General features: G+C 37.4%; 1 protein-coding gene, 2 long non-coding RNA genes and 2 pseudogenes across 7 annotated transcripts; 2 read left to right on the forward strand and 3 right to left on the reverse strand.

The window, feature by feature from the left end:
- Positions 1–169: 169 nt before the first annotated feature.
- On the reverse strand, positions 170–2,384 carry LOC104733004 (uncharacterized). 5 transcript variants are annotated; one of them, XR_759029.3, is made up of 4 exons: positions 1,838–2,384; positions 1,260–1,328; positions 802–886; positions 170–572 (listed from the first exon to the last, which is right to left on the reverse strand). It is a non-coding gene; the product is annotated as an uncharacterized LOC104733004 (long non-coding RNA). The 5 variants fall into 5 exon arrangements; XR_015573712.1 differs by having other exon boundaries at positions 1,822–1,962; XR_015573711.1 differs by having other exon boundaries at positions 1,800–1,934.
- On the forward strand, positions 2,043–6,139 carry LOC147933036 (uncharacterized). Its single transcript, XR_015573715.1, has 3 exons — positions 2,043–2,189; positions 2,477–5,902; positions 5,999–6,139. It is a non-coding gene; the product is annotated as an uncharacterized LOC147933036 (long non-coding RNA).
- A 438-nt stretch (positions 6,140–6,577) lies between these two features.
- On the reverse strand, positions 6,578–7,723 carry LOC104734066 (uncharacterized). The gene is made up of 3 exons (XM_019233721.2): positions 7,591–7,723; positions 6,896–7,242; positions 6,578–6,805 (listed from the first exon to the last, which is right to left on the reverse strand). The coding sequence occupies exons 1-3, from the start codon at positions 7,721–7,723 to the stop codon at positions 6,578–6,580; spliced, it is 708 nt and encodes a 235-aa protein (XP_019089266.2).
- A 5,634-nt stretch (positions 7,724–13,357) lies between these two features.
- Positions 13,358–16,628, forward strand: LOC147933037 (uncharacterized; annotated as a pseudogene).
- Positions 16,629–18,737: 2,109 nt separating this feature from the next.
- LOC147933038 (uncharacterized) lies at positions 18,738–20,740 on the reverse strand (annotated as a pseudogene).
- Between the last annotated feature and the right edge of the window lie 3,729 nt (positions 20,741–24,469).

Genomic DNA, 24,469 nt, shown 5'->3' on the forward strand with positions numbered 1-24,469 from the left:
ACCTTCCAATGACCATAGCTTTGTTCATCTAAGATCACAGCCCTTTGAAGCATCATCAACTCATTACCCGACTGCATCATTATCCCAAGATCTCAACCTGTAGCGAGTATAGAGCTCTCGTTGGTTGACTGCTCTGATACCAATTGTAAAAACGAAGATGCAGCCAATATTGAAAAGAACTTCTTTTCTTATTAAGAATCACTTAAACAATCTTACAAGATATGTTTAATCAGATTTACACACAGTCAACACGGCTTGTCACTGACCAATTCTTAATCTAACCAAAATCCCTAAGAACCCTAAAAGCTTTCTCGCTTAGTTCTCTAAAATTCTTTTTGAACGGCCAAACATTGTTTGGCCTAATAATACAATATATAGGAACCCTCCTATAACCTACTTTCCTAAACAAGGATAAGTCCAAATTTTCAAGTCAATATGATAATATCTTGTCCTCTAATTAACAAGCCTTCAAAAGTATTTCCACGTCATCCAATATCCGTGACTCCTCCAAGACGCGTAAACATCTTCCAAAGTCCTACAACACAGCCTTGTAGCACCAGAACGTCTTCATGCTTTCAAGAAACACCATTAGAACTCGACATTTCAGCAAACACTTAAGCCACATTATAAGAGAGAGCAAGACAAGAAAAAAGGCTCAGCATTTAAAATAGAACATACATTTTTCCACAGAGCATTTCAAGGGATTGAGCAACAAATCTTCTTTCTTAACGTTAATAATTGAATGTTCGAAAACTTACTACAAATTAAAAGAAGAAAAAAAAAAAGAAATCAAGGTCATACCGTCGTCTTCTTGGCAGCGACGTTCAGTCATGTCTTCGTAGGCCAAGACCCTCAAATTCTATATCTTTAGCATCTTTGTAGCTTCCTTCTCATAAAACAACTATCGTCAGAAACATAACTGGAAAGCACTATCTACAGAATCACTACCTAAAAAGCAATCAAGTTTGTAATCAGAAGGGGAGTTAAATTAATACCCCTAAGCGAGAATTGGTGACCACATGTCCTATGAAACAATAGAAGTGAGCTATATAAACGTGATCCTAGGTTTTAGATATTGAAAACAACTCTCAAACCACCGGACAATACTAATGACTCTTTATCTACGGATTTACCAAACTCATGATTTGATAAGGCCCCTATACATACACCAGAAACAAAACAACGCAAACTCATCAACCCAACAACTTTGACAGTAAAGAGAGATAGAGGTTATAAGGAGAAAGTAGGAAAGAGCATACTTTAGCTTGTTCTTTGGGATCTTCAATTGCTGAACAATTTCATCAATGTGTATCCCCTGTTGTCTTGCACTGCAATGAACAAATAACAATTATCAGACCGATTTTAGGTGGTGAAATGTGCGCAGCAGACCTCAAAGTTACACGCAAGCTAAATGAGTTTTGATTCCAAGTGGTGCAAGGTGAAGCAAACTCATACTCGCGTGCAAGCATATTGCTTTAGATAGTCAAGAATCATGTCATTTAAGTTCTGCGACCATCCCCATCGTTTTGAGAGGATACCGCAGAAACAATAATATTTTAAGCAAACATATCATAAAATTAAATCTATCTAACCAGACTAAAAAACCAAAACACTCTTTTTTTCTCTACCCACTAACCCTTATCTACGTGCTTGAAGACAAAATTCAACATAAATCGAAACCACTGATACATCAAAGTGAACTAAATTCAAACCCAACATAAACAAACGATCTTAACCCAACAGTAAACTAAATTCAAACCGAGAAGACAAAATTTAACATAGATCGAAACCACTGATACATCAAAGTGAGCTGAGATGAACCACTACGAAGCTGTACGTGGTAATCCATCATCGTTGGTAATTATCGTAGAGAAGCAGAAGAAATCCACCACAAACAAGCGACCAACGATGAGGCTAACATCAGCCTCGTATCTGCTCAGATTGGTAGAGAGAGCCATGGGATGAACAGCAAAGTTGGTCGAAGGTTAAAAGGCGCCGAAGAAGAAGACTGGTATCACGGCAACGACGGCGGCGAAGCGATAATTGTTTTAACATATCATCTCCGATCAAAACGACAGAGAAGAAGAAGAGCGACGAAGTGAGAGAGATTTGTTTTCTGTGTTAATGGATCGGATCCTGAAGGCCGCTCGAACTTCCAGTTCGTTGAATCTTTCCAATCGATCTCTCAAGTAAGATCCATTAAATTTCATCAACCTTTTTCCTTTTTTTGGATTGTATTGTAATTTCAGATTTTTGTTTGTAAGATTGGTTTGACTGTGAGAAAATTTCGATTTTCCAAAGTTTGTTTTAGTTTTTCGAAATGGGTTTTATAATGTGAAATATCAAGGTTTCGAGGTTTTGATCCTATTGCTTAGAATAAGCTCGACGTTTTTCTCACGAGATCCCATTATATATGAATGAGATGCATAGTCTTTGCTTACAGTACTGTTTACTGATTTGGGATTCTATTTTCAAGGAATGTACCTACCGAGGTATATCAATGTCTGGAAACGACAAGGGAAGGAGAAAACTGGTGGGAGGTGGTTAGCTTTATCTCGATCAGATACATGTTTGAAGTTAATCCTTATTTAGATGTGGAGGTTTGATACGATTTGCTTATATAAAATAGACTTGATAGATTATAGAATTGGAATTACAAAAGGAACTGAGGATTTTATTAATGGAGCTCCTCCCACTCTCCCTAAAAGACCTCACCAAATACTCGATGACCCTCTCTTACTCTCTCAGACCTTATATATAGTCATAGACTCAAGAAATAACCTAAACTAACCATGGTTAAGTCTCACAACAAACCATGGTTAAGTTACTTATTATTATGCATTTTCACTGCTTCTATCATTACCCCTGCCTTTGAAAACAACCTTGTCCTCAAGGTTGAAATAAGCAACCTGTTTATCCAACCCCTTCTTTGAGCTTCCCAGGACATTCAAAATATGGCAGCACTTCCCGCTTCAGCCACAACTCTTCATGCCCTGCTTTCAGATTGTCCATGGCCTCCAAATCCAAATTCAGTTCTGATCTGACTTGGAAATTTTCCTTTAGCTGCACCAACATTACGTCTCTTGCTTGTATCAGAGTCTCACACGTCAACATGTTTTCAATTTCGTCATAACTAATATTCTCTGCAAAAGAGTACACTGAACTAGGCAACATGATTATCTGTTTGGCCGTGACGTCATCCAGTTGAAACACCATTTCTATCTCCCAAAGTTTTTGCTCCAGATAACGAATTTCCCACGCCATGCCATTATTTTCTTTTTCCGGTTCAGCCACCTTGTTTAGATAGACAACAAGAAACCCCTTCCCCATCAGCTTAACTTCTATTTCTCCACTAACAGCGGCCACACTAATGTTTAGCACTATTTGAAATTCATTCGCCCTTCCACTTGCAGTAGTGTAGGCAAACCCATCCACTTGCAGTAGTGTAGGTAAATGAGACTGTATGCTTCTGTTTGCTGAGACCTCCATTGCAGCAACAATTTCCAGAGAAGAATCATCACCACTCATGAAACCTGCACTAAGAACCAAGGGAACTATCTCCAGGCTAACACCCTGTCTCCCATCCAACGCTTTCAAGCCCGCACTAAATAGTTTTTCAATTCCCAATAATGACAACTGAATCCATTTGTTAACGTCAATGCACACTGCATGTCTTGTGGTAGCAGTGGCAAGCTCTTTACCGAGCGATAAGGCCCATATTCTTTTGAAATATGCCGTTTCCCTTAACCCTTTGCCTAGTGGAGCTTCTTCTATCGTATACGTTCGCAACACACAAGTGTTCTTGTACTTCTTTTTAAATTTGACTCTCTTCCCGCTTGTCATGGACTGCTGCTTATCAACTGTCATCAATCCCCTTAACTGCTTTTCACAAATCAGTGCATAGACACAATTGTTGAGCTTCGTAAGTTTTCTCTTAGGCTTCAGCTTTGTACTCTTCTTCACTCTGTAATTCTGCTCAACAAAAGCTCTCTTCTTCTTCTTAGGTAACTTCAACGGCCATATTTTGTCAGTCACTTGGTCAGTTCTCATGTTTCCCAATTGACTAAAGCATGTTAGCCCTTGTGATTCTCTCACTGTCCAAGTTTAATGACCTTTGCACTGGTTCTTACTCAGATGTCGAAGTAGTTTCTCCCTGTGCAGCACCCTGAATCTGTATTTGAGCTTAGTGAGCTTGTTGTAGAATCTCTTCTTTTCCTTCTTAAGTTGATCACTAAAGCCTCTCTTACAAAGATAGTGATGAAATGTATCCTTTGGCTTCCGTTTGTGTTTCTCTTTGAACTTTGTTCCTTTCTTCCACATCTTAGAGAATGTTTCCTTTCTAATGACTCTTTTACTTCTACTAAGCACCATATTGTCGAGCAATTGGTAACAGTCTACCTGGTTCTGAGTTTGCGAATTCTTCTTCTTAACCTTAATTCCCCACAGTAGAAGCTTATGAAGCACAACACAACAACACTTGACTCTTTTACCTCCTTCTTTCCTTCTGGTGCTTTGACGTTTCATGGCTCTCTTCATCTGAGACTGAAATTTGAGGTGATCCCATTTCCCTGATTTGTACTTACATCTCCTGAGTTTACCATACACCATATTTTTCCTCCTTATCACTCTTTGACCTTTCCATTGCCTCTCCAGAACCATTAGATTGGTCTTTGTGTCCACTTTGGTTCCTGTCCTCGCTTCTTCCCTCTTTGTTTTTCCTCTAGTGATCTTCTTTTTCTGTCTTTTTTCCTTCCTGATCATTTTGTCGAACACTTCGTGGGAGTTCAGAGACATTGTGATACCTGTCTTGTTTAGCTTAGCAAATTGCTCCTCGTGGCTTACTTTTTCCTCTAACAGATGTGGGAAATAGAATTTAGTATTCTCTCCTTTCCTCTCTGCCAACACCTTCAACAAATCTGTATCACCATTTGGTTCTAAACCACTTACAGACCCATCAACCTCTGAAAGCGTTTTCCATCTCTTCCTCTTCTTTTTCTTCTTCGTCTTCCATTTTCTTCTATTAGGCATTTCATCAAAACACTTGGAAGGCATTTTCACCTCTGTTGGCCTCCATCTGTTTTTCTGCCTCATGTGCGTGCGTCTCTCCATTCTTTATGTCAGCAAACCCACTTTTAATCTCCTCACAGTCAGAAGCTACCTTCTCCTTCTTCTCACCACTTAGATTTGGGATTTCTAACTGTTCTTCAGTCTCAAGGAGATATTTCTCCAGCCTATCTAAATAGCTTGACCATCTGCTCACCTTAGAGTCAAATTCATCACTCTGCGTGTATACAGTCACAATACTCTCTTTTCCTTTGCTGAATCGTTGACGCAGACCAATCTTGATCTCATTCCAATTAGTGAACGTAGTCTGTGACTCCTGGAACCACAATAGAGCATCATCTTCCATAAATCCATATGCAAAGGAAATCTTTGTCTCTTCGGTGAATCCATAGTCCGTGAAGTAATCTTCCACCCATGAAATCCACATCGCTGGATCTTCATCGCCATAATAAACAAGAACTTCTACAGAACCATCACTATCTCCCATTGGACCGAACTGCTCTGATACCAATTTGATACGATTTGCTTATATAAAATAGACTTGATAGATTATAGAACTGGAATTACAAAAGGGACTGAGGATTTTATTAATGGAGCTCCTCCCACTCCCCCTAAAAGACCTCACCAAATACTCGATGACCCTCTCTTACTCTCTCAGACCTTATATATAGCCATAGACTCAAGAAATAACCTAAACTAACCATGGTTAAGTCTCACAACAAACCATGGTTAAGTTACTTATTATTATGCATTTTCACTGCTTCTATCAAGGTTATTGAATATGATGCAGCTTCGAGTAAAGTTTATCATTAAACCGTGGAAAACACACTAATCCCCTGTAAGTAAAATCCTGATACTTGAATGTCATCTTCTTTCACTACTCCTTTGATTTTTCAACGTCTTGTTATAATTGTTTGTACCTTGTTTCATTCAGGCGGCCCTGTGGATCATATACTAAAACCAGTTGGAGATGTCACATGTCCTCCAAAAGGTGAAACTTTCTGTCTCCAATCAAAACACATTTACTGAGTTAAAATCTGCTTATACTTTGGTTTTTTTTGGTCATTGTTACTATTTAGATCGGAAGGAGACTGTTAATTTTTTTTTCTTTGTTGCTTCTCTAAGATGGTTCACTTTCTCTGTGCTATTGACTTCTACTATTGGCTTTGGATAGAAACGGTTGTTGGTCTTTTAGTCAAGACCCGGTATTCAGATTTCATTGTTTATAGTCAAGTTTGGCCATACTGATCGCCTTGGGCTAGCTTCTCTAACTGACTAAACCCAAAAGAGTGGTTGTAACTGAGTTACCTGCCAAAGGAGTAGCCAAGACTGTGTGTCGTCTGCAAGATCTTCAAGAAGGCTGAAGGCATGGGAGCCCTTAAAGCAGCTCGTAATATCACCGCACAATCGCCAATAGTTGGAACATCACCCTCAATCATCTATACAAACTCATGATTACGTTTATTATTGTTACATTATTGACATTATTCATAGAAAGTTATATAATAATGATTTAGAGGTTTGAAGGGACTCTTGCCTTTGTCATGAGTACAATTGCCAACTCGACTTCCCACTCTTGTGACCATTTCCTCGGAGTTTTGTTCTTAAAATCCTTCTCCCATGTCCAACCCCAAACATCTGCTATTGTATACATGTCAGACACGTCAAATACTTTCCTTTCCCTCATTTCTTTGAATGCTTCAAATGGGTCCTCTGGGAACCAATCCTCATCTGCATCATCCTGATGAATGTAGTCGGCATTGGTAAGCATGCTTAAAATATCATATTCATGAACATGTGACTAAATTCATGAACATATTAATACACACACCTCAAGTGTCATACGAGATGCCCTCTTCCCAGGTTTCTTTGTTCTGTTTGCTTCATCAGATTCTTTCAAGAGTTGGACTCCAATCATTTGAAGATGCTTCTTAGCTTCAGCAGCCTTATTCTTAACTAAATCCTCTCCTTCTTCTTGATTCTCAGTTTCTGCAACTACCACTTCTTCCTCTTCATTTTCATCATCATCCTCATCCCCTTCCTGTTCTTCCTCCTCATCATCATCATCATCCTCATCATCATCAGCTTCTTTTGCAACATCTTTAATTGTGTTCTCCGACTCACCTGTAGCTACTGTTTCAGCTGTTTCCTTGGATTTAACTGAAGTTTCGATGAAGCCTTCTCCAAGAAACCGACGTTTCCAAAGGTAACACTTAAACACAAATTGCTTGGTAGTTGTAATAGTTGTAATATTCACACCAACATTTATAATATTATAAAATATACTTAAAACACAATTTTAATAAAATTTATATAAGACACCCATGTTAAAGGATGACTAATGGGAGGAGAAAAAATAAAAACAATGGATTGATGATCTAAACTTAGATTAGTATTACTTTAATCTTATTAAAAGTTTAAGACACCAAGATGAGTATGACCAATGGGCATGCCCTTAGTGATAGGAATTAGTGTCTGAATCTTTAGGTTCATATTGGGTGTCATGGTTCAAACTCGAGTTTTTACTGGCATTATCGATGTCAATTACGCAATTAATCATTGGTTGGTTTCTTAAAATTACTAGACTATGGAGGGTCGTGGCAGCAGGGTCTAGCTTAGCATATTCTTTGTTGAGTCGAGGTTCCCAAGGTGCACCCATCAACATACTCTCCTAGTGCTTTTGTTTTGTTGTTGTACAAGGATTTTTGTATTGATAAGTGATTATTTGTAAATTCTACTCGTAAAATTTGTATATTTTTTTTTTTGGGGACAAACTGATGATTCTATTCATTCAAATAGTAGAATTACAAAGAGGAGGATATAAACTCCCAAAGTACAAGAAATTACAAGTAGAGCCTTTCCCCAAAGCCATAAACATACACAAAGAGATAGAAACCATCAAGCAATAGTCCAGGAGAGCTGTGAAACAAATGCAAAAAGCAGCTTGAGACATGTGAGGTCATGGTTGCAAGACTATTATCATCGAGGAACTTGATAGATGACAAGGAGATCACGGTCATAAGACTTTGTGACTTTGACAGAAGAATCAGGACCAAGGAACTCACCGGAGCGAGGAGCACTTGCAAAAGCAATACCATGGCAGGGATTGGGGGGGGGCTACAGCCCGGATAATGGTGGTGGTGATGATAGTAGTTTGCTTGAATACGTTAGAATTATTTGGTTAAGTGTTGGCGGACAATGTAATTTTTGATTCCCGCTTAGAGATTCTTTGGCTTAGCGTTTATTGAATGCTATCTTATCAAGACTAAAATTCTAAACTCATCTTTAATAGCAAATGAGAAAACCGAGCTATCATCATATGCTATTAATGTAGGTTTTTTTTTGTAGTGTTAGCATAGGGATAAAAGTGATTGTTGGTTCTTCCAGTTAGAAAACAAATTCACCGATTGAGCAAGGACCAAAGATCTACCATACACTTTGTTACTACAAAACATTCTAGTTAATTGGATTCTCAGATGTAGTCTTCAGATACCGAGTTCAACCAATTAACCTAAGAAATGTTTACTAGATAACATAAGGATAGGTGGAGTAGACCAGGGATTTTGGAGGTTGGGCAAGACCATTTGGGATGCTAGCAAGCCGAGTTTAAGTCCAGAGCTCATCCGCAGAGATCCAAAAGATGTTGGGGATGGCCAGGGGAGTTGACTCGCGCGGCGGCTACCCGGAGAGAGTGAAGGGTTCTGCATCTCCGGTGGGAGTAGGCATGGGTCTGCCAAGCTCATAGGGTGACAGACCTTTGAGACGGGAGTCAAATAACGGAGACAAGCCGAAACTCTAGAAGATTCTTCGCCAAACAACGACTCAAGTGCCGTTAAGGAAGAGTAAACTTCAGGGGCAAAGCACAATCCGGATCGGAGAAAAAAGAAGCACAAAGACATTGGTACCATCGACGGTAAGTCTAGGCGTGAATAGGTGAGGATGGGGCTTGCCGGACTCCACATCCTTCTGTAGGAGAACAAGATCAGGCCTTTGTCTGGATCTAGGGTAAATGTCGAGGTTTGGTAGGGAAACAAAAGGGGAAAACAAAAGGGCAAAAAAGATTGAATGGTGAAACTAAAGAAATAAAGGAAGTAGTGGAGGAGCGGAGAGGTTGGAAGATCCCGACGCCAGCGAGCCGGAGTTCTACCAGTGTCGGAGAAAAATGGTGATAGCGGCGCCTCGATTATAGTGTCTAGGAGAGAAAATTAGGGCAAACTCAGTTTTGTAATTAACTCAATAGTTCTTTGAGTTGTCATATCTAGTCATACCAAGCCGTGAATACACACAAACAAGAAGTATGCTCTAGAACCTGGAATTGGATAAATATGAAAAGGATTTAGGAAGGTTAATTCAACTGCTTCCACATTTCTATATGTTGCTCACATGTAGGATCAATTTGTATTTATTTTTTGTTTTCTCTCCAATCTTTTTGGTAAGTTGTGCATTTCTGTGTTGCTAACAATCAAGGACTTAGAGCATCTTCATGTAAACAAAGATGCTAAAAATATATTTTAATATTAATTCTGAAAAAGTTAGTTTAAGAAATTCTATTATATATATATTTTTTTTGGCAACTAAACACTTATATTTCTAAAAAATTAATATTTAACAATAAATAATAATACTCTTTTCTAATCTCTATTTATTATTCTTTGGACTCTACTTCTGTCGCAACTCCATAATTAAGTTAGAAAATGTTTTTAAATACTGTAGATAAACAAACAATAAATTATAAGTTTGGAACAACTATGGTCATACATTAAATTTGAATTTTTGGTTTGTTGGCAGAACATTTAATTTGGTTTAAGTGCCAAACAAGAAAACAATTTTGAATGCCAAATGAATTTTCAATTTGGGTTACTTTACGAATTATTATATAATTTTTTGTGGGACAATTGCATTTTTAGTACCTTTATTTGTATTTAAATGAGCTCGTAGATCCCATATTCGTTTTTTGAGAAATATAACCACTAAGGGTGCTGAAATTACAGTTGACCCCCTTACGACCAAACAAAAAAACAGAAGCCGAAATGACAGATTTAACCCGATGAAGTCTGCAATAGATATCTTTAAGGTTGATTTCAAATTGACATCAAAGGGGAGACTTCAAAGTAAGTCTACTCCTTAATTATACGTTAAATTTTAATTTTAAAAATTATAAAAAATAATTTCGTTAACCGTTTGACCAAATAATAACCACATATACTTCCTGCATTGTAATAAAATAAATTTACATATAAACTAGTCCAATTAAGGAAGGTAAGGCTGATTAGGTTAAAACCATTTGATTTAGGGTTTGCTTAAGTAAACTTCTCTGTGGACTATTCGTGGTTGACTTAAAAGTAAGTCTACTCCTTAATTATAGGTAAAATTTAAATTTTAAAAATTATAAAAAATAATTTGGTTAACCGTTTGACCAAATAATAACCACATAGACTTCCTGCATTGTAATAAAATAAATTTACATATAAACTAGTCAAATTAAGGGAGGTAAGGCTGATTAGGTTAAAATTATTTGATTTAGGGTTTGCTTAAGTAGACTTCTCTGTAGACTATTCATGGTTGACTTAAAAGTAAGTCTACTCCTTAATTATAGGTAAAATTTTAATTTTGAAAATTATAAAAAATAATTTGGTTAACCATTTGACCAAATAATAACCACATAGACTTCCTACATTGTAATAAAATAAATTTACATATAAACTAGTCAAATTAAGGGAGGTAAGGATGATTAGGTTAAAATTATTTGATTTAGGGTTTGCTTAAGTAGACTTCTCTGTAGACTATTCATGGTTGACTTTCTTATGCCATCAAATAGTAATATTATATTATTTTAAGCTCACCAACAATTTAACCAAACCGATAGCTGAACCTAACCGAATGCATAGCAATTCTCTTACTTTAACCTAACCGGATTCGGTAACCATATAAATACTTCTTTCTGTAGGTGAACACTAGTTTGTATGTGCTTTCTCTCTCTCCATAATTTCTCTCTCTCCACAATTTCTCTCTCTAAAATTCTGATATTGTTGCTCTCTAAAATTCAGATTCTATCCTCATCATTTATCGTCTTCGAAACTGAAGGACATTTCAGATAAGTATTCTCATCATAGGAAGTCGGCTATTTGCTTTTGTAACGCTTTAGCTAATTTTGTTCGAAAATATATATGTTCTCATAGTTTTTTGTTCATTTTGCACACAGATATGGGGTTATACAGCTACACTCAACCATCTTCTAGTTCTTTGCAAGTATGGAGTGAAGGTCCACCCAAAGTAAACTTTACTGGCCTGACAGTTGGAATTCCTGACAGATGTTTCTGCGGAAGGGAAACCGTTATGAAATGTTCCACCACAGTCGACAATCCTGGAAAGATTTTCTTTGGATGCAATAACCATGAGATTGTTAGATTGTATGATGGGTTATTATTATTTGAGTATAGATAATATTCTTATGGTATAATTATTATTTGAGTATAGATAATATTCTTATGGTATATTTACTTCTATGATACGGTATAGGATGGAGAAGACCATATTATGAAATGGTGGGATGAGGCTATTATGCAAGAACTTCAAGCAATGAGAGATGGACTTGCTGACCAAAGGGATTCTATTACAGCCATCCAGGAAAATGATGAAATGCTATGGGTTCAGCAGGAGTTAGAGAAGGTGAAAGATCAGATGAAGGAATTACGTCAGTCAATTTGTCGTGTATGCGGGGTGGTCGAGAATGTCTTAATCACCGATAAAATCTTAATTGTTGTATTAATCTCTTTTGCTTCGTAGATCTTTCAAGTAAAATCTGTGAACCTCTCTTTATCGTGGCCGTTTGTTTGAATGGCGTATTTATGTCTGTAATCTGTTAAACATACTTCAGTTTCTTTAATATTTGGACGATATCGTTGACTTCATTTTTTGACCTATTTAGTAGACTTCTCTATTAAGAAATCAGTCGACGAAGGATACTCTTTAATGATTTACGACGCGACGGTTTGCGTTATTAATTATGTAACTGTTCATTGTAACCGTATATATAAACCAGCCCGGGGCCTTTTGATTATTTTAAAACTGCAACCAAAAAAGTTATCAGTAGATCATTTCTTCTCTCTTTTAAAAAATAGTACGTAGTTCATCTTGAAAGTCTTCGATGACGGAGAATTGGTGATTGAAAGTCTTTTATCGGTCAATATAAATCATCCACGCTTAATTGGAGACTGATCATGGTTGGGTAATTGAAACTTTCTATATATCACTACAATTCATCATATCATTCACGTTTGTTTCATTCTTAAAAATATTCTATATCATATCACTTTATACTTGATAGTTTTGCAGTTAAAAGTACGTTTTAGTTTCTCCAGAAAGAAGTCTACTTGATAAGTCTTCAGCATATTAGTACAAAATTTAATTTGATTTGATGGATTTACTCCTTAAATTACGTTTTAGTTTCCCCAGAAAGAAGTCTACTTGATAAGTCTTCAGCACATTAGTACAAAAATTAATTTGATTTGATGGATTTACTCCTTAAAGTACGTTTTAGTTTCCCAGAAAGAAGTCTACTTGATAAGTCTTCAGCATAATAGTACAAAAGTTAGTTAGATTTGATAGTTTTGCAGTTTAAAGTACATTTTAGTTTCCCAGAAAGAAGTCTACTTGATAAGTCTTCAGCATAATAGTACAAAAATTAATTTGATTTGATGGATTTGCAGTTTAAAGTACGTTTTAGTTTCCTCAGAAAGAAGTCTATTTGATATGTCTTCAGCATAATAGTACAAAAATTTATTTGATTTGATGGATTTGCAGACGGTTCAGTTTCCCGTGGTGAAGTCTGCGAGAGAAGTCGTCGACATAATCATTACAAGGTATAAATTGATTTGACGTTAGTTGGCGGCAATATTTATATTTTTTAATTTACCGATACGCGGCATCCGGTTTTAATTGGTTTCTTTACAGTTTCTTTATAGTTTTCTGGTTCTGTTTCTAATTAAACGATTTTGGTTTTATAAAACCGGGTTTATTGTAATTATTTTAAATTTTATGACTTAAAAACGGAGATAACAATGATAGTTATCTCTAATTCTTCCTCATAAGGAAACTCTTCGATTCTGCTTTTCTCCGCCGTTTATCTCCGCCGATTTCGACAAACTCCACCGCTTTTTCCCGCCGCTTATCTTCGCTATTGTTCTCTTCGATCAAACTGAAAGTTTGACTTCTTCCGCAATTCGATAGTAGCCTTCTCTTGTTGGATTAGTCTTCCACTTTCTCAATAATTTTTTTAATCTTATCTTGCAGAATGGATGAGAGAAAACTAGAATTTCCTCGGAGGTTTTACACGAAAGGTGATGAGCCTCTTCCTCAAAAAAGCATCGGCTATTACAGCAACGATACAAAGCTGTTTGATGAACTCTACAAAGCTCTCGAGCCGGATGAATGGGACGAGATTTATCAATCTCGACTGGGTGTCTTGTTATAGTTCAACCGTCTCCAATTTGAATGGGCTTCCAGACTGGTTCACCATATGCTCACCTTAAAGATAGTCTGCAACAAAAAGTACGAGATTTGGAGTCTTGTTAACTCTAACCCTCTACGATTTTCTTTGAATGAGTTTGAAGACATCACTGGACTTAACTGTGAAGATGTCGAGTCGTTGGAGCAGCCAGAGGTTGAGGTTACAGACGAGATGGAAGAGTTTTGGGAGAAGCTTGGAGTCAATTTAGACAGCGGTCCGAGTATTGAGCAACTGATCGCAGCATGTAAGAACTCAAACGATTGGGATAGAATAGAGCGTGTTAGGTTGGGTTATTTAGCCATCTACGCTGTGTTTATAGAAGCTAGGAAACCATCAACGCCCACCCGTCTAAATATGGCTAGGCTAGTCATGGATTTAGATGCATTTCTTGATTATCCATGGGGAAGAGTTGCTTTCAAGAACCTGATTCAGTCTATTAAGGAGAAGGACTTAAACAAGCAGAGTTACACCTTAGACGGATTTGTCGAACCTCTACAGATATGGGTGTACGAAGCTATGCCTGATTTTGCCAAATTAATTGGGGAACCTTTCCCAGGTAATCCAAGTCCACCGTTGCTTGCTTACCGCGGTTCTCACAGAAGAAAACATGTCAAAGAGCATATTCTAAAACAGGTACGCATCCACGTGTTTGTCTATAGTTTATCTACGATATTAGATGAGTTGGTAACCCTATTGTGTTAGATTTGAACTTGCTTTTGATTTTTGTTTTATATAAATTGTAGACAAACTTCAGAAACTACAAAACCATTGGTGGCATGATTAGTCCTGTTTGGCAAGACGATGAATCAGATGAGAAGATTGATAACATTTTGAGAGCATTCAATGGGGATTTTGGTCCATGGAAGTGGGGGAGAGGTTTGTGGGAGACGGTTGGTATTTATCAATCCAACAATGCAAAGGTTAAGATTGAAGAAAAGGGATCGAGTAAGAGAGCCGGTGAATTTGATGAACCAAGTGGGAAGAGGCACTGTCCAGGTCCTTCGATTGACATGGGTGTCAACATTTTGGATTCTTTTAAAGATGAGCTCGGCATGTGGGGAGGAGCTCTGCTCGATCAGATGAGAGAAGGTTTCAACAGTTACGATTTTCGGTTTGACATGTTGACTGAGAAGATTAAGAGCCTGGCTTTGGATCTTGACAAAATGAAGGGAGACGTAACTGGTACAAAACAGGCTGATCCTTTAACAAAGGAAAAGAAGGACTCTCAGGCAGCTACTGGTACGGAAGAGGATGCATCAAAGGAACAGAAGGAGGATGAGGCAGCCACTGGTACGAAAGAGGCCGTATCAAAGGAGAAGAATGACTCTAAGTCGGATATGGTTAGTTCTGAACACTTGCAATTTCCTACTACGATCCCTCACAATCACAATACCAGGTACAAGGCGAAGAAAAATTTAGACTTCCAGAAGGACTCAACTTCGAAGACATAAAAACAAGTGATGTCTTCCTTATGTGAAGTAAACTTCCTTATGTGAAGTTGACTTCTTTATCCGTGTGAAGTAGACTTCCTTATGTGTAATAGACTTCCTTATTGAAGTAGACTTCTAAATCCGTGTTGTCTTTGTTTGTTTTATTCGAGACTTTTAAACATATGCTGCGACTTTAATATTATTTGTTTTCATAAATGATCATGTAACTTTTAAATCGGAATTTGCAGAACAAGCCAGGTCAATCTGAGACCCCGAAACCATCTCGAGCTGTTACTCGTACTAATACGAAGGTGGTAAAGATAGTCAGCGCTGATTCATCTGACACTGAGTCAGACCGACCTGTGTTTATTCGCACGGAAATCCCAACAGTTTCCGACTACACTGCTAAACCAAGAAACAAGAACCAAGGAAAGAAGCAGCCAGGATTGCGGCACAAGGCAAGATTGAAAGGGTTAAGAGGTTGGCGTCAAGTCAACGTTCTCCGTTTGTTGGTGATAACACAGCCAAGACTATCATTGGTGATAAGCCAGCCACATCAGCGTACAATCCTTTTGTTAAAGCAGACAAGGATTTGAAGAAGGTTTTTGTTGAATTCTTAAAGAAAAATCCGTAAGTTTACCAACTTTTATGATATGTTTCAAAATTTATATTGTTCGAAATCTAGTAACTTATATGTATCCAAACCCATTCATCACCCGCAGGACATACAAGAACAAGGTCCCAGAGAAATCCCAATGTTGTCTTTGGTGGCACGAACTGCAGACAAAAGCAGTGTGGCTACGAGATTCGGTAAGTCTACACTGAAAACTTCTACTTCAAGTATACTAGAAAACTTCGGTCTTCAATATTATATAACTTCGTTTTAATTCCATGTGGTTATCCAGCACATGGATGCGGTTTTGAATCAATTTAGACATCGACACGCACAGCATCCTGAGTGGTTTAAAACGAGTAGATTGGCTTTCCCAGATGCTATGTTCACTCATATCTAGACGACGAAGTACAAAGACTTTGTCAATTCTAATGCTAATCCTAATGGATCTGGGAAACTGTAGCCAGCCGGTGCCTTCAGCTACCACTCAGGGGAGTATCCACCGTATGCACAGACTAACAAGCAATGGGGTCTGGAAGTGGACGACTTATACGCACCTTTAAACGTGAAGGCGTCGCACTGGGTAGCTTTGTGGATATCGATTCCCGTGAGACACATCGTCGTCTTGGATAGCATCCCGAGTGTCACCAGCGACAAAGAGCTTGCATCTGCCGTCGAGCCCATTGCCGTGTTGGTTCCCTACGTGCTGCAGGAGTTAGCCACTCCAGAGTTCAAGCATTTGTGGTCGTACGAGAAGTTCACTCATGAGCGGGTTACAAAGGGAGTGCCTCCGAACAGGAAGCCAGGTGACTGTGGTGTGTATACTTTGAAGTACATGGAATGTCATGCTCTTGGGATAACATTTCCTACTACTTTGTGCGACGCAAACATCACATGGATAAGGGAGAAGATAGCTTGTGACTTATTTCACGAGATTGAATGCCGTGGACCAAATGAGGATAACTACATGGAGGAGTTTGGGCTCTATGATCCTCCCCCAATCCAAGACTAACTATAAACTCCCTTGTTTGAAAGACTTAAACTCTTGTTTAAATTATGTATGACTAAATAGGATGATGTAGGATGATGTAGGATGATGTTTTGTTTCTGTTGGGGGATCTTTATAGTTTGTGGGTGGGATCCTACTGATGATGGGTGGTATCTTGATATTTTTTTATATGATCCTCCTTTAAAACTCTAATGTGTAATGTGTAAGGATTATTGTTCTTGTTCTCTACTAATTATATGGGAAATATATCGGTATTTTTTGGTCAGTTTTACGTTTCATATATATAATTTCAAACGTTTGGCTTAAAACAGAGTTAAAGTGTGTAGTTGGGCAAAAAATTAACATAAGGCAAAAATTAAACAAGCAGGGTACAGCGAAAGCTGTAACAAAGTAGCGTTCAGTGGAAGCTGAGTAGACATATGGGTGAAGTTAACCGAAAGACTTCTTCTACAATCTACATAAATAACTTTATCGGGGTATGTGTAATTTTAAATGTTTTTTAAAAATCATAACATTCCTACAGAAAGAAAATATATTTCTGTAGTAATAGCGTGCAGCGAAAGCCTAGTAAACATATTTCTGAAGTTAACTTAGAGTTGACATGTAGAGTTGACAGAAAATAGAAATAGGTATTCAGTATGCTACATTATTAAGTTAAAAAATAAATAACAAATAAGGCTTTGGGTAATGTAAATTAATCGTCGAGACGGACTTGGAGTTTTCCCCAATCCATAGGAGGAGGAACAACACACTGTTTGACATTAGCTTCCGCAACCTCTCTCATCTCATCTAACCTCTTGTGCTCTGCCTCGAATTCGACAAGTTGTTGACCCAATATTTGATTCAATAGGGATAGTTGAGCGTCGATCAGATCCACTTGATGCTTTAGGGCGATAGCCTCTTCCTTCTTCGTCATGTGATCTCTCATCATACGAAGAATTGCTTTGAAACGATCTCTCGTCTCTGATTCATCCATGGCTCTCGTCTTCTCAAACGCGTGTTTCATAGCACCTATTACTTCCTCTTCCCACTCGTAATCGGAACTGCTTCGCTTATGCTTGCTGGAACTCTCTCCGGCCATATCTCGTAACCAACTTATTCTCTTGTTATCAAAGAAGGAGATGCAATAGCTTGAGTGGAAGTGGAAATAGAGAGGATATTTATATGTAAAGAAGAAGATGAATAGACGGCAACGATGCAATGAATGTAGAGATAGCGAAAGGGTACAACGAATGTAGAGATAGCGAAAGGGTACAACGAACGTAGAGATAGCGAAAGGGTACAATGAATGTAGACTTGAAACATTGTCGTACATAGAAAGTGCAATAGACATCTGACTGAAGTTAACTTAGAGACTTCGTACTCATCCCAATACACATTGCAATGACAACAATGAAACCTATCCAAGAGAGAAGGACGAATTGTCGAAGCATTTTTTCCCTTTCATTGGATGCCAGTAAATCATATTTTCCCCTCTTGTCTTCAACATATGTGTTAACCACCCCAGAGTTCACCAGATCGTTGTACACTTGTTCTTTCATATCTCTTATAAATTCTTGAAGCACCTTGATTTCTTCTCTCTGCCAACGGATCTCATCCCTTGCATCCAATAAGCTCCGCCTTTGCCAACAACGTCATGGTTCTGCGTCTGACCAATGTGAAAACCCATGAACAGTGCATCTGAAGAAATTTTTTCCGGGATTTGCATCTGTCCATGATTTCACAATAATCATTGATCTACTGCAGTGGTTGCAGATTGGACCATTAATTTGTGTTTGCAAATTTGTATCAGAAATTGACCCCGAAATTTGACTCATCGTTCTCTAGCTGATAGTGGTTGGTTAAGAAGAGAAGTATCATAAAATGGTCTTACAAATAAATTATAGTTAAGTACTAGTCTTTAATAATGTCGACTTCAACACGTGGGAACATTCCTAAATAAAAATATTACAAAGACAAATTTTTGCTACGGAAATTCTAGATGACTTCACGATGAAGTTAACTTCTACTCGCCGTCTTCAGCAACCTGAACAAATAATTGTTCGTGTAACCGACGATCATATAGAAAACGTTAAAAATGTATCAAGTGGGATTGTTACTTACACAATGTGGTCAAGTATGTCCAGGCTGTTTGCATTTTGAACAAGCATATTGCTTATGAGACTTCCTCGGCTTGCTCCCTTTTTTACGTGACAGTTCTAGCCATGTTAGCCAACGAGACTTCTTTTGCCTACCAGGCTTCCGCTTCGGTATGGGAGGTATACATCGGATATCTGGCCCAATTGGATCGTGCTCGATATTGGGCATGATGTTAGCCGCATATGACGCATAGACATAATCTTTTCTATAGTAAGCTTCAACTACGGTAGACATATGCAATCCACTTGACTTGAGAGCTTTAATTGCATGTGAACATGGTATTTTCTCAACATCAAACACTCCGCATGAACAAGTTTTTGCTTCCAAGTCAACCAAGCAGTCATGTTGCCCACCCCTAACGTAAAAACGCCAACCATCAATGCGTTCTATCGTCATCATATCTGCGTAGTGCTCCCTTACGGCCAATAAGAACTCAACACCCCGGCTAAAAGTGATTGTCAGACTAAGTGCATCCTCTCGTCTTTTCCAATACCACCTACCTAACTTTTTCGTAATAAACTCAATGAGATATGTTATGGGATAACCTTTGGCCTTCTTTATCATGGAGTTGATAGATTCCGCAATGTTGCTAGTCTTGATGTTGTATCTATCTCCTGGACAGTAAACCCGAGACCATAAAGCTGGATCTGCCTCATTCAAGTACGCTGCAAGGGCCGTATTTACGTTAGTGAGAGAATCCATGTTGCGGTTCTAATCATCATGTGTATGCGCATATGCTGCCCCTTTCACCAAGTACATCAGGTGCTTCCCACGGAAATTAGTAATTATGTTTTGTTGGAGATGGTAGTAACATATCCCTCGTGTTGCCCATGAAATAACATTGCGACATGCTTTAGCTATTGAACTGCACCTATCCGAAACTACTACCAGTGGATGTTCATCCGAGATACACTCACTTAATTTGGTGAAAAACCAATCCCATGAAGCATCACACTCTGAGTCGACAATTCCAAAAGCCAAGGGAAATATCTGAAAGTTACCATCCTGTGCGCAAGCGACTAGCAATACACCTTCATACTTTCCAGTGAGATGGGTCCCATCAACCACAATAACTCACCTCACGTAATTGAAACCACGGATTGAAGCATCGTAATATAGGAAAAGGTACTTAAACCTATGCTCGTCATCAACAACAAGGTCAACGACACTCCCCGGGTTTGACTGCTCTATTTTCCTAAGACAATAAGGTAAATTCGTGTATCCAGATTTGGCGTTTCCTCTCACATATTCTAGTGCATGTTGTAAAGCCCGTACGAAGTTGTGTAATCCAATGTCATGCCGAACATTGTCCTCATTGAATCTTCGATATGTTGTAGGACAACACCATCTACTATTCCTACCCGGTCTACAAAAAGCTGCCCAATATATTTGGTGGTGGAACGCTTACGGTGAGCTAGACGGTCCACAATAGAACATGTATGCACGTTCAGATATTTGGTGACCCAAAAAGTGGTTGGATAATTCTTCACACTGGCGACGACCCTCCACGTGCATCCTGGCACAGAGCATATTGCCACCAACCGAGTCTTTGTGGACTTCTTAATTTTGAAAGAGAATTTTAACATAATAGCGGCCAAACGCACCTCTGTTATGACATCATGTTTGCATGGAAAGCATTGACCTACTTTCAGTTGGTCTATCCAAGGATTATTTAACTGTCCATGAATACCACCAACAAACGGTTTCCCTTCTTCAGCATCTTCATCCAGGTGATCTCCATCGTCATCGTCTTCTTCATCTTCAAATTTCCCGTACTCTCTGTAATCGAAATCCATGTCGTCAACATCTTTTGGCTTCTCATCTGTAGTATCATGGAGAGCTTCTTGACATTCTTCTACACATTCATCCGTACCTGGATCTACATCGTCACCTACTTCACCCATTGACTCCCCATCATCTATAGAACGAGAGTTTTTTATATCATTAACACATTCATTAACCGGTTGTCCATCCATGCATCACGTAGAGACGCAAAGGCGAACAACATTCCTACTACTAAAATCTATCAAGTTCTGAACTGATCTATCATTTGGGATATCTTGGGGCAATTGCTGAAGCATCATCTCTGTTAAGGGATACGATAACTGAACCATCTCTGTTTCTTTGTCAATCTGATAATCTTCTACAGCCATTTCAAGAAGCTCAGCGTATGTACAACCGTGTCGCAAAAAAAACATTCTCCCACCTTTGCGCCCATCCATATCAAAATGCCAAGACCCATTTCTCGTCACCCATACTCCGAAAACAACATGTATTTACGCCATTTACCTGAAAGAGTAAGCAGCAAGTCAAATACTCATTACACAGCTGACTACCCATAGAAGTCTTAAATCAATAACCTAGATGCCTAACAAAACCAAAAACATGATTGACCCAAAAGTATAATATATTATCATGAAAAAAATATACAGAGGCAAGAACATAATCGATACAAAAAAAATGAGGTACAAAATCAATAAGAAAAATTTATAAATTTCAGTTAAACACTATTTCATTTATACGGACTTCACAGATAACTCCAACACGTTGACTTCCCAAATTAGTCTACCTTTGTGACCTAGCTGCCTATGAAAACCAAAAACTTGATTTCTCCATATGTATAATATGGATTCATGTCAAAAACATACAGAGGCAAGTAAATAATATATATCAAAGAATACATCAAGAAAATCTTAAAACTTATTCACCAATTTGCAATAATTTGGTTTTCAATTTATGCTGACTTCATGTTCACATCAACGAGTAGACATAAAAAAGACTACACAAGGAAAACTTCAAATGAAGTCTATTTCTTGGGGTCTATTTTTGCAATTACAATTTTACAAAGCAGACTGCGAATGAAGTCTACCATAACCGGTTGACTTCTTTTGTGGTCTTCCATTGTTAATATTTTGGTTAGTTTTGCAATTAAATAGATAAAACAAGGTAGACTTCAATGGAAAGTTCAACCGGTTAACTTCAAATATAGTCGACTATGGTTAATTTTGCAATTGACCAACCCATTGACTTTACAGTAGACTTCTGTCTACTAAGTAGACTTTAACTATCCGTCAACAAAAAAAAGTAAACTTCGTCGTGGTTAGTTTTGCAATTGATCAGGTTTGACTTTCGCCAAGTAGACTTCGTACGAAGTCTACATTAATGATGACTTCGTTTGCAGTCTACCGTGGTCATTTTGCAATTGACCAACATTTGCATTTTTTAAATAGTAGACTTCTTTTGCAGTCAACTAATTATTTTAATATATTAATATTACGGTCAATGCTTAAATATTTTGGTCAATTCCAAAAATAGTCACTATGGAAGTCTACTCGTTTATTATCGTAAGAAGATTTCTACTAGCAGTCATCACTAAGAAGTCAATAATTTGGTCAATTGCAAAAATACACCTTAGTAGACTGCAAACGAGGTATCGGTTGGAAGTATTGTAATGCAGTCTACACTATATCTTTTTGTTTTTAAATGAAATTAAGGAGACTGGAATTTTAGTCTACGGGCTCGAAAGTCGATAAATTTTAATTGCAAAACTGACCACATAGTAGACTTTACATGATATTATGACGGTTGGACTAACAAATGAAGTCTAATTTCGACAAAAAACAAAGAAAATCACGAAATCTACCGGAAAATAACCTTATCGGTGGTTGTTTCGCAATGTCAAGCACCGAGGACGTCGTATTTAGTCACCACTGAAGAAACACAGCGCCAATTTTCCTTGTTCACGAGATATAACAAGATTAACGAACTTTCAAATTTTTAGATTAAAATGGAGAGGAGATGTTAGAAAATGAAGTTCTCATAGCATTGGGTGTTATTTAAGCTCACAAATTTGGGTTGTTGAAGCATTAAGAGCTTCAAATTTGGTTGTTAATGATGGTTGGAAAATTGATGGCGGTGGCACAACCGTAAATAAAAGAAGAAGATGAGGATATGGATGTAATAAATATTTTCGCAAGAAATTCAAATAAATCAGAAATAATGGCATTTCTGTGAATACATGGAATGGCAGAGGATTTAGTAGGGAAAAAGTGGCAAATGTTGGAGAGAGAAAAAGAGGGGTGCAATTTTGCAATTGATTCAAGTCAGGGGTCCAAAATTGCAATCGTCCCATTTTTTGTAAAGCCTTTTCTATTTGATTTTAATCTTTATATAAATGGATTGAGATAAAATGGTATCAAATGAGGAAACCTCAATTTATATTGGAAAATTTTGACAAATACAAATTTTATTTACCATCTTATGAAATAACCTATATGAGAAAATTTGTATATAAAATTTGTTCAAAATATATATATTTTGTATTTCCTATACATACTTTATGTGACATTTACAGTTTTTGTCCCTATTAACTAGAGTTAAAATGACGAGAATAATATTTATATGTAACACAAAATTTTATTGGCTTTGTAATTTATTTTTTATGCATGTGCACAACAATTCTCTAAAGTCTATTTTTTAAAAAAGGAGAGAATACATTCTAATTAGAAAGAACATTCTTTTGAGCGAAATTACCTATAATAATACATAAAATTCGTCTTATTACTATAATAATACATTTGAAATCTTTCTTACTAAAACACTACAAAAAAGTTTGAACATTACTTATAAACCAGTACAACTATGTTTATTTACTATGCATGCCATTTATAATTAAACTAGATAAGGGCCCGCCCGATGTACGGGTTTAAAGTTTTGTAAATAAAATTAAGTTTAATAAAAATATATTACAATTTATTAAACTTTATATATAAAAATTATTTTGCTATAATACACTGATTTATATCCATATACAAATCTTTAATATATCTTACCATTAAAAGTGTATTTTTTACACCTAGATATATTATATGTTACATATATATTATTAACCACCTCCTAGAAAATGTCTATATGAACAAATTAAGCCAACTATTATATGTTTCTTGACTCTCACTTTTGCATAATTTCTTTAATCACTAAAATTATTGACTCAAAAATTTTTTGAATAAAAAATAAATTACATCACAATAGTGTATGACTAACCAAGGAGAGAACTTCGGCTCTGTCCTCCTCTCTTATGGAGAGAACCTTGCGTCCAAACTCCTCCACCATTGAGAGAACCTTTGCTCCGCCTTCCTTCCTTGGGGAGATAATCTTGCTTCCAACCTCTCCTACCTGCCTTCCTTGGGGAGATAACCTTGCGTCCAACCTCCTCCACCAAAGAGAGAACCTCGGCTCTACCCTACTCTTGTGTGGAGAGAACATGTTCACGTCTTTTAGCTATCTCAAAGTGGCTTGCTCCAGCAACCAATAAAACTAAAGACCCTTTCCCAACGTCACAAAATCTTTTGATAGTAACTAATGTTAAATTTCCCAATGTATTCATGGAAGTTTCTTTGAGACACCATGATGTAGCTTCTGTCTTCAAGCTCCTATGGATCTATCAACAACGATTTATATTTTTCCAATCTATCTATGTTTGTTGTAGGCTTGTGTTTGATTAGCCTATTTTATCCAACCATTAGGTTGATGACCTTCTTCTCTTTATCTCCTTTCGAGATTGAACGAATGGTAATAGTTATATTTGCACAAAAAAAGGTCTATGACCAACCAATCAAGGTTGAGAAATCACAAGAAAATTAATTTGACATAATTAATGAAATAATAGAAAATGATAAGCACGGTAATATATGAACCTCAAATAA

This window comes from Camelina sativa, chromosome 12, assembly GCF_030686135.1.
Source record: "Camelina sativa cultivar CO46 ecotype springtype chromosome 12, ASM3068613v1".
NCBI lineage: Eukaryota > Viridiplantae > Streptophyta > Magnoliopsida > Brassicales > Brassicaceae > Camelina > Camelina sativa.